The sequence below is a fragment of the Cololabis saira genome, chromosome 13, assembly GCF_033807715.1.
Source record: "Cololabis saira isolate AMF1-May2022 chromosome 13, fColSai1.1, whole genome shotgun sequence".
Taxonomy (NCBI): Eukaryota; Metazoa; Chordata; class Actinopteri; order Beloniformes; family Belonidae; genus Cololabis; species Cololabis saira.
The window spans coordinates 29,841,714-29,857,968 of record NC_084599.1 but is presented as its reverse complement, the minus strand read 5'-3'; the positions used below and the strand labels follow the sequence as shown (position 1 = coordinate 29,857,968).

General features: G+C 40.1%; 1 protein-coding gene across 3 annotated transcripts in view; it reads left to right on the top strand.

The window, feature by feature from the left end:
• The window catches only part of bcar3 (BCAR3 adaptor protein, NSP family member), a 53,592-nt gene that overhangs the window by 28,695 nt on the left and 8,642 nt on the right, over nt 1–16,255 (top strand). For 2 of the 3 annotated variants that reach the window (XM_061738607.1, XM_061738608.1), the window contains 6 exons: nt 11,213–11,341; nt 12,237–12,362; nt 13,441–13,557; nt 13,778–13,995; nt 15,205–15,305; nt 15,608–15,724. In XM_061738607.1, coding sequence (XP_061594591.1) covers nt 11,213–11,341; nt 12,237–12,362; nt 13,441–13,557; nt 13,778–13,995; nt 15,205–15,305; nt 15,608–15,724 — 808 coding nt within the window. Of the gene's footprint in view, nt 1–7,384; nt 7,535–11,212; nt 11,342–12,236; nt 12,363–13,440; nt 13,558–13,777; nt 13,996–15,204; nt 15,306–15,607; nt 15,725–16,255 lie in introns of those variants that run through there. The other variant, XM_061738609.1, reaches the window with a different exon arrangement.

The window sequence follows — 16,255 nt, the reverse complement described above, 5'->3', positions numbered from 1 at the left end:
AGAATCGAACACACAATTGACTCTTGTGAACACGCACTGTTTAGCTCTGAGCCCAAAAAATCCTTCAGTTTTATCCAAAGAGCCTAGTGCTTTAAGATTAATCTTTTGTGTTTTTTTTTATTATTATCCCATTCTGTCTTTAAATCTAAAGCTTTAACATTGAGCATTTAAGACTGACCATGAAACATCACGTACAAAAGCCTGCATGCGTTTGTTCTCTTTTCTCAGGGAAAATGATGGCATGTTGCTGCAGGGACTGGCTCTCATTCAGCTGCAGCAACAACAGTGAGGCTGTGTTCAACACATACATGTAAAGTGATTTCTGGGTGTTTTTATCAGTCTTTTAAAACATGTTTGAAAACACAAGTGTAATAACAGTGTTATTAACTTCAAGACCCATGTCTTAGTCTTCAACTTCTGGAACATGAGGTTTGTAGTGGAAAAAGATGAACATGCTACATTAGCACAATGCAGCAATATCTCAGAGATGGCACTGAGGATGATGATGATAATGATGATGATGATGGGCCTGCAGTAAATGCTCCCTGGGCTGCACACAGGACTATGCATGTATTTAGTTGTGAGTAAACAGGATGGGTAGGACCCCTCTGATAATGGAGCCAAGATAAAGAGATGCAGTGTTGAAAGATCCACATTCATTACCTTCCTCACACCGAGACAGTCCATCCTCAACGTTGAGACCATGAATGAGGTTTTCTATGCACCGCTGATACTTGCGTTTTGACGTCTATAAATGTCATAAACAAACTGGGTTGATTTGACAGCAAGACGGATGCGTACGTTCTGCAGCTAGAGACCATGGGAACTTGACTGCAGCGCGCTAAAAGGAGACAGAGACTCAAACTAAAGAGAAACAGAAGAGAAAAGGAAATACCAGATAAACAGCAGACCGTAGTGATGTTATTAACGTGATGATGCTGGTGGTGATTGCCTTTGTGAGACCCTTTTGATGGTCATCTTCCTTTGGTACCCATCTTAAACTCATGTAAACATTTGTGTTTGTTGATTATACCCTTTGAAAAAAAAAAAGGCTGATTTTTACATCAGCAATGATACGCTGCACTATGAGAGGGCCGATATGTCCCGCCTGGTGCTCTACCCACAAACCATTACAATGCCCATAATCCTTGTTTTGATATTTCAGATTAAAAGGTTAGTCCAAAGCTTGTTTGAAACACAGTTCACTATAAAGACATTAGTGTGATAATACAAATTGACTACTACACAATGTGACCCAAAACATAACCTTTAATACTTAACTATATCTCTTTCCCATCTTAATATAAGAAGTAAATTGATATAAGAGGGGGGGGATGAAAAGAATAAGGGTAGCCAGTCCCACGTTGGATTTACATTTTTGGGAAATGTTTTTTTTATTCAGTCATATAGAAAACAATGAAAAATAGCTGTACGCCTAATGAAACACAAGGTCCATACCTGACATCGGAGTGACAGTCCGACTCCGTGTCTGTCAAGATACTTGGGTCAAAACAGAAAATCGTTGCATCAGTGCTGGAGAGGATTAGGTGTCATTTAACCCTTTCACATTATGGACACTAAAACAACAGAAGAGCCTTTCCTTTGCTAAGCATCATTTTTTGATTCAGGGAGCGGTGCATAGGTCTCAGAAATGTATGTATGAATATGCGACATCAGGCATCAAGTGCTTAAAGTTTAAACGGAATAATCTTTAAACCAGAATCTTGTTTTAATTAAATGGCTCTGGTTTTCTGTTAACACGACTCAAAGAAGGGCTTAGTTTTTATATATGTTTTTTTTGTTATTATCATTATTATTATATTTAAAAAAACAATAGTTATTGTTTTATTGTTTAATAACTGTTGTTAGTATTGTTTCACCTATTTTGTACCATGCCTCTCATATCAGTTTTGAACAGAGAAGACTGAGGCAAAATGAGGACATTGTTCACTAACATTCACATGAGTGGAGGATGATTGAAAATCAGATTGTGCCAAAATGTTTTTTTTTTGTCTTATCTCTGATGAACTTAAATGACAAGCAGCTTATGTGGTTGTGCTTTTCATTGGTCGCTGGGTTATCACAGCGCAAAAATAAAAAAATGGAAAAAAACGTGGTTTTAAATATGTGGATCACAAACCTGCAAAGGGTTTTATTTTTGTCTAAAATCCAGAAACTACCAAGAAAATCCAATAAAACGTAAATCCTTTTGAACAAAGGGCTTTGAGATTATTTGTGTAACATGTAAGATGAGAGCCATTTCAGACCACTGAGAGAAATGTCATGTATTTATTACACACAAGGCTTTATTTTAAGTGCAGATTTATATGGATCTCTGTTATTATATTCAATTATTGGACAGTAAATGATTAAACAAAATTACAGCATTCAGTAAACCAAAAATACTTTTCATAATGTGTGAGCATTACTGAAGGTAAATTTAGTTATATACATTTTAAAGAACCCAACATAGAAAAGTTAAGAGATTGGGCATGTTTTCATTTCAAAAAATCAATATTAGTGGTTATTAAGTTTTAGATCAACCGTTCTTGTCAAAATTGATTGTAGATTCTGAATCGGTTCAGAGATTCATGTCGGCTGAGTGATATTGGGTCACATCGATCATTCTTTTCATCTTATTTACTCTGTCAGCAAGGGTTCAGTAGTAAGTCATCTGGAGACGAGAACTAAAATCAGGACGTTAGAGAGGCAGGATGCCATGACGTACTGTAGGCTGCTGAAGCTGCTGAAGCTGCTGAAGCCCACTCTGCTGTGTAAAGTCCCACTCACACGGGCCGCTACCGTACCACCGTAGCCTCTCTAAGGATGGCATCATATTGCAGGCCAGCCTGTACTGTTCTGTATCCATCTCCTCATATTTCCTCCATCCTTACTTCCTTTGATTGGTTTCCACAATCTCTCCTTCACAGCTCGTTACCTCCCTTTTTGTCTTACTGAGCTCTTCCTCATCAGTTCCCTTCCACCACTTACGTCTCTGTCCGTCTCTTCATACACAGAGCGATCTTGCAGCCTCGGCCCCATGCGTGTCCGTTGTCAGACCTCAGATCTCTTCAGTCTGTCGGCAGTGTGACTGCAGATGTGAAACTATTTTGTTGTGGCTGCTGTAATACGAATGCAGGCGTGAGTGTTATCAATACGAAAGTGTTATCAATACGAAAGCCAGATAAGACAACCAGCTCCGATCCTTCAGTTAATCCAGTTTAGTTTGTGGAGTTGGAAAGATTCCTGTGCAACAGGAAAAGCGTGCCGTTCAGGTGTGAAGGCTGTATGAACTGCTCTGAACGCATCACAACGCGGAATAAAGGAATTGACTAAAAGTGAAACAAAAAGTGGAAGAAAATATGTTTGTTGACTTCCTCCCTCAAAGTAACAAAGTACAAATACTTCGTTACCTTACTTAAGTAGAAATTTTGGTTATCTATACTTCACTGGAGTAATTATTTTCAGACTTTTACTCCTTACATTTTCACGCAATTATCTGTACTTTTTACTCCTTACATTTTAAAAACAGCCTCGTTACTCTATTTCATTTCGGCCTTTAAAAAAAAACTATCCAGTTAAATTGCTCCATCCGGATAGAGTGAATTAGGTTGTGGTTGTTTCAGATGTTCTTGTCCAGTTTTGTTCTCACATCCGTTCCCTCAGATTCCTGCAACTAAACTTGGATGTACATTCCAATAAAGGTTAGGATAAATGATAACATGCCTCTGAAGTTTGACTTTTTGCACCATTACAATACTTATAGCTAACTAGTCATCATATCTCCTGCTCTCTGAAACACATGTTAATGCTCAATAGTACACATATATGGTTCTTTAATTATTTGCATTATACTAAGATGCATTCATTTTCAATGGCTTTTGTCCTTAATGGCTTTTTCCCCCCTTACATTACTTTTACTTTTATACTTTAAGTAGTTTTGAAACCAGTACTTTTATACTTTTACTTGAGTAAAAAACTTGAGTTGATACTTCAACTTCTACAGGAGTATTTTTCAAACTCTAGTATCTATACTTCTACCTGAGAAATGAATGTGAATACTTTTGACACCTCTGTCAGCACCTGTGTACCCTAACATGAAGAAAAATGTCAGGTTCAAGTTAATCTCCATGCTCCTGAACCCCCCCAAAAAAACTAAGTTGATGGCCTCATGAAAACAGAAAAACATCAATTTAATCTAACTCACTTGTAGATCATAAATGAAAATGATCAGAAAATGAACTCGGTGACTCAGGCTGATGCTTAACAGAAAGCTTGTTTTTGGTCTAACGGAGGACCTTCACCTGCTGCACCAACACAAACACATACATCTCACATCAAAGTCACGGGACACAGGATGGTGGAAACAAAACCAGCCCGTGTCCCACTGAGCCTCTAATGCAGTTGTGTTGTTTTCTGCTCTGGAGCTGTAATACGATCCGTGGACTTCCTGTCACGCATGGACGCCGAGGCCAGAAAAGCCCGTTCTAATGACATAACCAAGAAAGAGCAGACGGGAAACACGAGAAGTGCAGCCGCAGAGAGGGATGGGATATTTTCACAGTCATGGATTAACTTGATTTGTTAAGTTCCTCCTGCATAGGTTTATTTGTGTGTGTGAATCAATGTCAGCTCTCTTAATCACTGAAGCCCCGATACTAATCACCTTCTAAAGCTACAGGCCTGTCTCAGAGATATAAACGTGTGGAACACACACAATTTTCTACTTTTTAAATTCAATTGCCCTTCAATTGGCATTCCCTTTGTTTACGGTACTTCTGTGAGGAGGATCGTCCGGAGTTAAAACAAGTCTAGGTTTATTGATAGATGGTGAAGACTGTAAACGACCAGAGCAGTTCAGAGTTGGAATGGGATGTGTGTTTGCTGTAAAACGGTCATTTTAAGCCCCTGACGAGACTCAAAAATGTTATTCATCTTGAGTAATCGTATAGTCGGGCCCATACAGACAAACCAAGGGCATTTTAACTGTGTACGTGTACAAAAGGTATTTAAAAACAAAACAAAAAGACAGTGTGTGTACAGTCATCTCTCGACAACCAATGTTGCAACAACTACCGTTGCAAAAAAAGAAAAGAACAATGGTCGATTTAACTTCATAATGTTCCTTTCAGTTTCAATTTTCTGGATAGTATTTCACAAATCGAGAGCATCTGTTTTTACACAGTAAGACCGATCCATGCATTTCAGTTGATCCAAAACGCGTGTGGACTTGTATTTCCAGGACGGATCACATCTCTTCCTGTTACTTTCAACATAACTCATAAACTTCTGCTCACGAGTCACAAAGCTCTGGCTCCTTCCCAGAGTAGAGGCGTGCTTTACCTCCCCGGTGTCCTGGTCCCGGACGGGAGGCAGAGCTGTAACCTGCAGGACCCGCTGCTCACCCTTCTCTGCTTCTAACACCAAAGCTTCCTTTTTGAACTAGTTTATAATGATTCCACTTTGTTTGTTGTTTTGATGTCCTCCGTGATACTTGGTATTTTCAGCCTTTTGGTTGTGTTTTCTTAATTTTTATTGCTCCACTCTTTTTTTCAGGTATTCCTTTTTTTCAGTTCTGAAGCATTTAGAGTTGCACCTGTATTTGAAAGGTGCTTTATAAATGACACTGAAGCTGAAACACACATGTGAATTACAAGCCACTCTCCGTCAGCTTTGAAGTCTTGCATCCCTCGTGTGTGATGTGCGGTGATTAAAAACCTTTTGTTCCACTTATATGTTATTTCTGATATCACAGTGTGGGTCTGGACTGTAATAATTAAGATCAGTCTTGTTTCCATTCTGTTAAGTGAAAATCAACCGTTGCAACAGACGGGACCGGCAGGTTTCAGGGACATGCTGTTGCAACAAGTATTTTGGCTTAATGAGGATAATTTCACCATGAACTCGTCACTGTCATGCGAGCAGACAGTAATTACTGTAATACAGCTTTCTCATTCAGCAGACTCTGATAAATATGCTTGTTTTTTCTTCTACTTAATAAATAATTTACTTCTATACAGTGGATGAGTTTGCCAGTAAATGAATGATGTTAGTTCTCAGGAAAATAGATTTTATTTAGTGTTGTTGCCATGAATAGATCGACAACAAAGATCGACTGGTTGATCTCTAATGCTACCCTCAACTACGGTTGAGGGTACGATTGGAGGCTGAGAGGAGCTTCCTCCGCTGCCCCCACGACCTGAATGTGGGTGTTAACGGATGGATGGATGTCATAAATACCCTTAATGGAGCTTTACTGTTGGTATCTATCATGAAAATCTAAGTTCGTACCAAGATTTTTCTAGATTTTGAAACATCTGTCGATGTCAGCTGTTAGAAACTGATTTTCTTAGACATGTCACATCATCAGAGGTGTCAAAAGTATTGACATTCATTACTCAGGTAGAAGTATAGATACTAGAGTTTAAAAATACTCCTGTAGAAGTTGAAGTATCAACTCAAGTTTTTTACTCAAGTAAAAGTATAAAAGTACTGGTTTCAAAACTACTTAAAGTATAAAACTAAAAGTAATGTAAGGGGGAAAAAAGCCATTGAAAATGAATGCATCTTAGTATAATGCAAATATATTAAAGAACCATATATGTGTACTATTGAGCATTAACATGTGTTTCAGAGAGCAGGAGATATGATGATTAGTTGCCTATAAGTATTGTAATGGTGCAAAAAGTCAAACTTCAGAGGCATGTTATCATTTATCCTAACCTTTATTAGAATGTACATCCAAGTTTAGTTGCAGGAATCTGAGGACAACGGATGTAAGAGCAAAACTGGACAAGAACATCTGTGCCACAACCACAACCACATTCACTATCCGGATGGAGCAATTTAACTGGATAGTTTTTTTTAAAGGCCGAAATGAAATAGAGTAACGAGGCTGTTTTTAAAATGTAAGGAGTAAAAAGTACAGATAATTGCGTGAAAATGTAAGGAGTAAAAGTAAAAAGTCGTCTGAAAAATAATTACTCCAGTGAAGTATAGATAACCAAAATTTCTACTTAAGTAAGGTAATGAAGTATTTGTACTTCGTTACTTGACACCTCTGCACATCATTACAGGGGTGTAAACATGTTCAGATATTGCGTGGATACACAGCAAGAACTGTCTGCCGTGACGTTGGATGTCCAAAACGCACAAAAGATCCCTAATGAGCCGCTCTTTGAAGACCTGAGGGAAGCGTCACTCACACGCTGGCGTGTTAATGGCATTCAGGTGAGTGCATGTATGGAGGCATGTCCAGGCAGCTGGGCGGTGTCAGGGCCGTGACATCACAGCACCTGAAACAGGGTGAAGTCGAGAGAGGGAGCGATGAAGGGCAAAATCCCAGAGCAAGCAGACAGAGAGACGGCTTGTGACACGTTGCTGGACCGGTGGTGGGAGATGACGGCTTTGAGGGTTTAAAACAGTTTTATAACAGAGATAAAGACCGCAGTGTGAGGGAATTTGTCCGACTGCTATGAAGTTTGTGTTTGAAGAGAAGAAACAAGGCACAATGCAGAGACCCAGCAGCTGCCATGTAAGTGTGTGTGTGTGTGTGTTTGGTGTGTGTTGCTCGACATCTTGTCAGGATCTGATATGATATGATAGGAGAAGCTATTTCTCTCCTGTTCAGTTTCCCAAACTGTCTGAGCTCAGTGTTGGCAGTAAATGTTCCACTCTCTGTGTGAACTGTGAAACATGTCTGATTCGCTTGATGTTTGATCATGTTTTGTTGTTCCAGGTGACCTTCAGTTGACTTGGTTTTTTTGAACTATTGATTATTATTATTACTATCATGACTATTATTGGCCATGTGAGGGTAATTTACATGATTTTAATTTGACTTCCATGTTTAGTTTTCAACCATGAAGGATTATCTCATCAGTGCTGCACATGAGATGTGTAAAAATGTGATTACTAACTTTATAAATAATAAAAAATACTTTTATAATTACTAGCTGCAGTATCAGTTGTGGTGATGGTTATTCAATTCAATTCAATTCAATTTTATTTGTATAGCGTCTAATACAACAAAAGTTGTCTCTAGGCGCTTTCCAGAGACCCAGAACATAAACATAAACCCCCGAGCAATTATTACATAAACAATGGCAGGTAAAAACTCCCCTAGTGGGAGAAAAGCCTTAAGCCAAACAGTGGCAAGGAAAACCTCCCCTTTAGGAGGGAAGAAACCTTGAGCAGGACCAGGCTCATAAGGGGGGACCCTCCTGCCAAAGGCCAGTTATAGATAGTTATAGTTATAATTATATATAGTTATATAGTTATAGAAGAGTAGGCAGAGGAGTTTAGGTGGCAGTTGAATTATTAAAGCTGATATTTACACAGAAATTACACGATTTTGTTAAATATCACAGAAAAACTGTTCCCTATGAGCGCTTTAAATAGTAATGCACATTTGTAAATCCATAACTATTTAAAAAAAAAACTTGCAATCAGCTTTGAAACAGAGCGTTGAGTTAAAAAATACCTCAAAGTATTCCAATACAATAAATTATATGTATTCATGGAAATGTATTTAATGTATAACATTTCTTTTAATAGCAGAAATGCTTATTGGGAATCATTTGTGCAACTGTTTTTACTACAAACCAGAATCTGCTGGAGCTTTTGTCTCCTCTTGAAAAATGCCTGAGGGGTTTCTTTCATGTGCTGGTAATTTGAAATCCCCTCAACACTTGTGTGATTATTACAAACTGCAGTATTCAACACACTACAGCAGTAATGGCTCTGTTATCTGAGCCAGTCCTTGTACGGGGTCATACATATCCTTGGAATCACGCTGCTCCAACGTCCACTGCTTATTCAGCCTTGGATTTTGGACAGGTGGTCACATATTTTGGATAAGTTGAGTCCAAACCGTGGCTCACATCGTCGTCGAGCACGTTTGATGCAGTACAGACTTGCCTGGCATTGAATTTGCCCCTGGATACTTTCCTGTCAAAGTGTCCCAGGCCACCTTCAAATATGTCCTTGATATGAGTCCTTAATATTGATATGGTACTGAAAAGATGTCTTGGATCTTCACCAAGGTCGCCTGGCTGTTTAGCGCTTTAAACATCCTGGTATGAAGATACCACACACCTCAAGCATCAGAGCCTGGATGTCTGAATCCAACGGGTTCCACCTGCCATTCCCACAGAAAGTTCTTATCAAAAGCATTACCTAAGATATGATAAATGAGGGGGATTTTTTTTCTGCCTGAAGTGTCTTAAGTAATTATGTAGTAGTTATTACTGTTGTGGCGGACACGTGTGTTCGGTTTCTGTTGTCAGCTGTCAGTTCTGTTGTCAGTTGGATTCCGTTGTCTCGGAATAAAGTCTTGTTTTACCAACCTCTGGAGTCGAGTTCCATCCTGCCACGCTGTAATAATAAAAGAAATAATGGATATAAAAACTGCAAACGCTTTGCATTAGTCTGACTGAACCTTTCACAGCTGGACTGACACGCCAATGTTTAGGATTTGCTGCCATCAAATAAACCAAAGATTTTTCACTCGTTTTGGAGCGTGGAGAAGTAAATTAACCCAGAAAAGCTTAAAAGATAACCAGGTGAAAGCTGGCACAGACCTGTTGCAGCAAGGTGTGACGTGCTGTGGTCACTAAATCCATTCACTTTATATGCAAGTACAGTACATGTTGAGTGGGACAATGAAGGAAGTGAAATCAGCCTGCCTGGTTGAGTTTAGCTCTATTAAACTATGAAAGTAATCAGGTTTGGGTAATCTGGCCAGGTTTGTGCAAACAAACAAGCACATTCATTCAACACACTTTGTTTCTCAAGGCTCATTGAAAAATAACATTAAAAAAAGCTACAGCAATCAAAAATGTGTGCACGATACACAATACAGAACCAATATTTACAGACATGAAGATATTGCACAAACATCCGACGCTCGGTGACTATTGAAAGTTCAGCAGAGCGACAGACTGAGGGAAGGAACCGTCTCCGTTTGAAAAGTTTGTGTCCGAGGTGTGAAAGGTCTGCAGAGGTTCCTAGTTTCCTCTATCCGGACTGGTACAGGTCAGAGCCAGGTTATCTTTTCTGGAGACCTTAGTGTCCATTGCACTCTGGAAATGTAGAAGATGAGTCTTTTTAGAGACATTAAGTTGAGACAGGTTTCTCGTAAAACTGCATTTTAAAGTAGAGAATTTAATGTCTCTCGTAAAACACGCTGAATTGTTCTTTCAGCACTTCACATTGTAAAATTCACTACAGTGGATCATTATGTCAATAAATATCGGATGCCCTGAGAATTTATCTGGGCAAGGTTCTCGTACTATCAGTGGGCGGAGTAATGGGAGCAATGTGTGGTTGGGTCTTCCCCAGAGACCCTTTGGCAAATGACAAGACTGGGGATCAATCCAGCAACCTTCCAGTTGGAGGGCAAGCTACTGTGCCCACTATTCCACAGCAAACAACATTTGTAATCATGTTTGTGTCTTTGAGATTATTGTTTTAGAGGATGAAGAACTGATTTGGGATGGGTGGATGGATGGATGGATGGATGGATGGATGGATGGATGGATGTATGGATGGATGGATGGATGGATGGATGGATGTATGGATGGATGGATGGATGGATGGATGGATGGATGGATGGATGGAATAGAATAGAATAGAATAGAATAGTAGACTTTATTGATCTCCCAGAGGAGAAATTCAGTCGTGCAGCAGCCAAAAACACACACACGCTTTATACAAAAAATGTAAAATAGAAATAACCATAAATAGTTAAATAATAAAAAAAGAGCAATATAAAAAGTAGAAAGTAGAAAAAGACTATGTACAAGAGAGAAAAAAAGTAGTAAACACCAAATAAACGGATAATATTTACAAAATATTTACAAATATTTCCAAAAATACGTGAGGTGGTTGGATGGATGGATGGATGGATGGATGGATGGATGGATGGATGGATGGATGGATGGATGGATGGATGGATGGATGGATGGATGGATGGATGGATGGATGGATGGATGGATGGATGGATGGATGGGCCAATTTTGCAGCCACATACTGCATATCATGCGTACAATGCAATGTCCAGTATGATTTCCATGCCATGTACCTGCAGCACACCTGATCACATGACCACTGCTTCTATGGGACACAGGACCAACTACTACCTCTCAGATTTGTGCTGGATTCAGCTGAACCGGTCTGAACTCTGAATCCTGTATTCCTGTTTCCATCGCAGTTCTCCAGAGATCAGTTCATCCTGGACTGCTCTTCAGAAAAGCTTCGCAGGGAGCTGGAGGAGGAGCTGAAGATGAACTGTGAAGAGCCGAGAAGCCACGCATGGTACCACGGAGCAATTCCCAGACAGGTAACACACACACACACACACACACACACAAATCTGAGTCACGGGTCCCTCCCTTTGAAAGTCTGGTTAAAAACGGGTTGAACCAGATCACCTATTATTAGAGCCGCGGTGATTACAGGGAGATTATAGCTTAAACAGTGGCCTCCGCAGCAGGTTTGGGCTTCCAACCTGAGGTCAGTGTATAGAAAGCCCACTCTCTGCGCGGTGCGTATATACATGTATGCTGCGTGGGACGTGGGAGAAAGACAGGGAGGTTGTGTGTCCGCTCTGAAAGCCAGCTCTCAGATGTAATCGTTTTTAATAAGCTGCTTCCTTTGGCTCAACTAAACTACCATTATACATTAAACAAACACTTACTTAATTAAAGTCTTGAGTTGTGTATGAAGGGATGTGTGTTTGTGTTGGAGAGAAGAAGAAAAGAGGCCGTAAATGCTACAAGACTGAAATGGAAGTGGAGATTTTTTAGCTCATTTTACATCCCAACATCATTTATTTTCTCTTTAAATGTTTATTTTTGTGTTTTCATGGATTTTTATGCTCCACGTCTTATGTCAGGTTTTCTTTGCATATTGATTGAACAAACCATTTCTCTTTCATAAGAGCTGGAAGCTCTGAGGTGTTGTATACTTTTCATTAATATTGAGTACCTTCCTGGCTCTCTACGAAATAGAATAATTAGTTTGCCTGCATCAAAATGAGCTTTTATTGACTCAGCATGAAAGGATACAGCATGTGTTTAGCTGTTTGAATAGTGAAAGACTGGAGTTTTTAAACTGAAATCAGTGAGCAAATGAAAACGGTGCAACAGACTGCCATTGCAGAAGCGTCAGGGAACATTTGTACTGTACACAACCTGCATGTGTGCGTCCACGTGTAACCTTTCGCCTTGTTCCAGGTGGCGGAAAACCTGGTGCAGCGTGATGGAGACTTCTTGATCCGAGATTCGCTGTCCAGCCCGGGAAACTACGTCCTGACCTGCCAATGGCGAAACACGGCTCAGCACTTTAAAATCAACAAGAAGGTGCAGTAAAGGTCTCAGACCAGTGAAATATTCCTTCCTCTTCTGTCTTCTGAAACATCCTTCAGCCTTTAAGCTTTACTCCAAAGTCTGACTTAGTGACCTTCACGGTAATAGCCTTTTTTTTTTTTCCTTTCATTTACTTTTCAAAATCCTGATGTATTTAGCAACTGCTGGCCACCGGAGTGCAGTTAGAGGTAAAGCCCTTCTTGTCAGCTGTTTTTTCACTCGCTGCCTCAGTTTTCTGAATTAGTTTCCGTTACTAAAACCTATATATGAGCTCAAGCAGCCCTCCTGAATCTTTTTACGGTCCAACACTTGAAACGATGGACCGTGTTTGTAGCTGGACGCTGCGTCCCAGGAAGGTTAAGCGGTTTGGCTGCGTTCCTCTTGGACTGCGGTGCAGTTTTCAACAGAATCACTGGTCCAAGCCAAACCTTCACATACCGTATTTTCCACACTATAAGGCGCACCTAAAAGCCTTTAATTTTCTAAAAAACCGGCAGTGCGCCTTATAATGCAGTGCGCCTTATATATGATCATTACGGTAATTTCTGTTACTGTAGTCAGGGGGATTGTGGGTAATGTAGTTGGCGTCGCCGAAGTAATGACGTTAAAAACGTCTGGAATCGTCACAGACGTTCAAGACAACAGCAGCGACCCTGACTCGCATAATGGCGACTTTGACGAGACGGAGCAAAGCTGGTTTTTATTTTGTTAATAAAGTTTGACATACGGTACTTTTCTTCTTGTTTTTTTTTGCATTTGCATTTGCTGTAGGATTTTGTAGCATTTCCTGTAGCGCAGCTCCATCAGGTAGATACGTAACTCAACCCCAGCCACTATAGTACGATGTTTTACCATATATTTAGTGCGCCTTATAATGCAGTGCGCCTTATATATGGAAAAAGTTTAAAATATGTCAATCATTGAAGGTGCGCCTTATAATGCGGTGCACCTTATAGTGCGGAAAATACAGTATGAATAAAGGCATTTACAGTTTCACAGTTAGCGCACGTCTTACACCTGTGGTGTCTTTGCTATGGATGATTAGATCTGTTGTTTTTTTATTTTTCTTCAGGTCGTGATGATGAACGAAGCTTACTCGAGAGTTGAGTACCGGCTCGAAAGAGAAGGATTCGACAGCATCCCTGCACTCATCAGATACTATGTTGGCAACAGGAAACCGGTCTCACAGGTGGGTTTAATGATTATCTCATTCTTCACTTGGCTCAAAGTTTATTTGATACTGTAATTTGTTAAGTTTTCCTTCATTTGAAAGCTTCTTTTAGTCTGTTTTGGACGCACATACAGCCATACAGACATTTTAAGTTTCAGGAAAATGACAATAATCTATTGGAGTAAAAGAATATACAATAGTTCTCTGTAACGTGTGCTCCTCTGCCTGGCCTGGGAAGGTGGTGGGTGCCATCATCTTCCAGCCGATCAACAGAGCGCTGCCGCTGCGCTGCCTGGAGGAGAAGTACGCGCTGTCAGGCGGTCACCAAGACGAGTGGCGGGCCCAGAAACGCCTCAGCCTCAACATAACCAACGGACACTTACAGGACAGCACGCAGGGAGTGCACGATGGCACGCACTGCCAGGACAATGGTCTGATCCGAGGAAACCAGCTCAGGTTTGTGCCCCAAAAACTCCCACAAACACACAAACAGTGAACGTTTCAGAGTTAAATCAAGCTGAGGTCTGTTGTTGGATGCTAAGGAGTTTACACTTGTTAGGGACCAAAACAACACAAATGGAAGCAGTTCCACTAAGTGCTGGTGTTGAAAGGGCCTCTACAGACAAGTTAAGGCAATTTTAACTGTGTAAGAGTGGAAAAAGTCTTTTAAAAGGACTGTCTTGTGCAGGCATTTGTAATACCTGCCGTCTGCTTCTGGTCCCTGCTGTCTTAAGTCTGCACTAGTTCACCATCCATATTGGCACGTTGATTTTTATGACACAAAAGGTAAACGATAGAAGGAGGGACCTTGAACTCTCCTCCTTTTGCATTTATTAACCGTAGTTTGTGCCACATTCGATAATTGACTGTATAGATTTATAACAGAGCAGGAGAAACCTTTTATACACTTGCTCTACACTCACAAAGTAAAAATTACCTCAGTTTGTTTGAAGGATCCATATCCACACTATTAAGTGGAATTACATTTTATGCACCAATTTATGCTGATAAATGTTGATTACCTCAGGTGCTAACGTTAATTGCCATTTTTCTGCATCATTTTGGTCGCTAATCAAAGTTCCTAATGAAGAGTGTTCCTTTTTCAGTGGCTCTAACACCATTTTGGTGTTTTTTTTTATAATTACTCCTTAAATCATGTTTGTTTGTTTGCTTGTTGCGTTTGATGAATCACATGTTTTAAAGGCTATTCAGCAACGAGCAGAGACATTTGTTTATATAAAGTGGACTGCGGGTTTGACAGAGATAATGAAGACCCAGCTTTACACCAGTCCTCTCACTCTCTCTGAAGTCCCTTCACACATTTAAGAGCTGTTTGTGTCCATTAGTTCCAGCTGTTTGCATCCACCAGTCGGGCAGAAAGTCAAAGCTCCAACATACTCCAAATGTAACAACGGTTCCAAAGAAATGAAAATAAGGAGAATGACTTTTCTCCTGAAGGGAGAAGTGTGTAATATTTAAGTAAGCATTTGCACACGCTAAGGATAAAGCATTGAGCCCACATCGGTGTGACAGAAAACAAAGCTGGACTGCAAGAAAATACACATCATGTCCACAATGAAACAGGACAAAAAGAATACGCATGAAACGTATGGAGAAAAAAAAGCTCTCTTATTCAAGGTTCCTCTGCCTTTGCCTTTCTCCCAGGTTGAAGGATCGCTGCGGCAGCCAGCCGACAAGTCTCAACCAGGTCCAGGAGCGGCGACGGCCACTCAAGGCTCACCAATCAGACAGCTTCCTACCTCTGGGTACGTAAAGATTCAACGGTTCTGAAACTATTCAACAGCTCACCTGACGGTCGATAAACAAGCTCACTGCACCGAGCATTTGGCTGTGCATGTGTGAGGGATTAGGTTTATCTATTAGAATATACAATTCCTCAAACTCCTCACATACTGTACATGCCTCCCACTTCTGCATACAAGCAGGCACAGCATCATTAAGGACCTTTTTGTGGAGAAATGTTTATGTTATGTACTGTATGAAGGCAGGATGAACCTTGTTTTATCCCTTTAACTCTTTGTGTCCTCTCTTCTTTCCTTCTCTCCAGGATCCAGGTCGCAGCCCCAGCACTCTGACCCTGGGCCCAAGTCTCCGGTGTTCCGGACGGGCAGTGAGCCGGTGCTGAGCCCGTCCGTCCCCCGCAGATCAGCAGAGCTTCTAGCAGGTAACGCTCATTTTGGCAATCAAAGAAAACGACAAATATAATCCAGTTGTTCTTGTTGATGTTTATATCCTGTTTTTATAGCAGTTCTGATCGTATAACAAACCCGCTCGTACAGCAAATGTTATACATGTTTAATTTCATTAACTACTTTGGTTTTTTGTTTGAATTTACGTTTCTTTTGTTTTGTCTAAGTTTATAACAATACATTCAAGCTCACACATATGTAAATGAAAAAAGGGATTGAAGTAGTTTGTAAGCCTCATAAACCCATATTTTATTCACAAAATAACACAGAAAACAGACAAATGTTTAAAGTGTGATTTAACTGTTTCCTTGACACAAAAGCTCATTTAAAATTGTAATGAAGTGATGCATCTTAAAATAGCTGGGGCATCAGCAGCAAAGTCTTGGAAAGGTAAGCAGTGCTAAAAAAATGTTTTTAAAAGGACAATGAGAAACAGCTTTCAACAATTTAGGTTAAATAGCAGGAGATAGACGATGACTCAGAATAACAAAAGCATCTTAGACAAG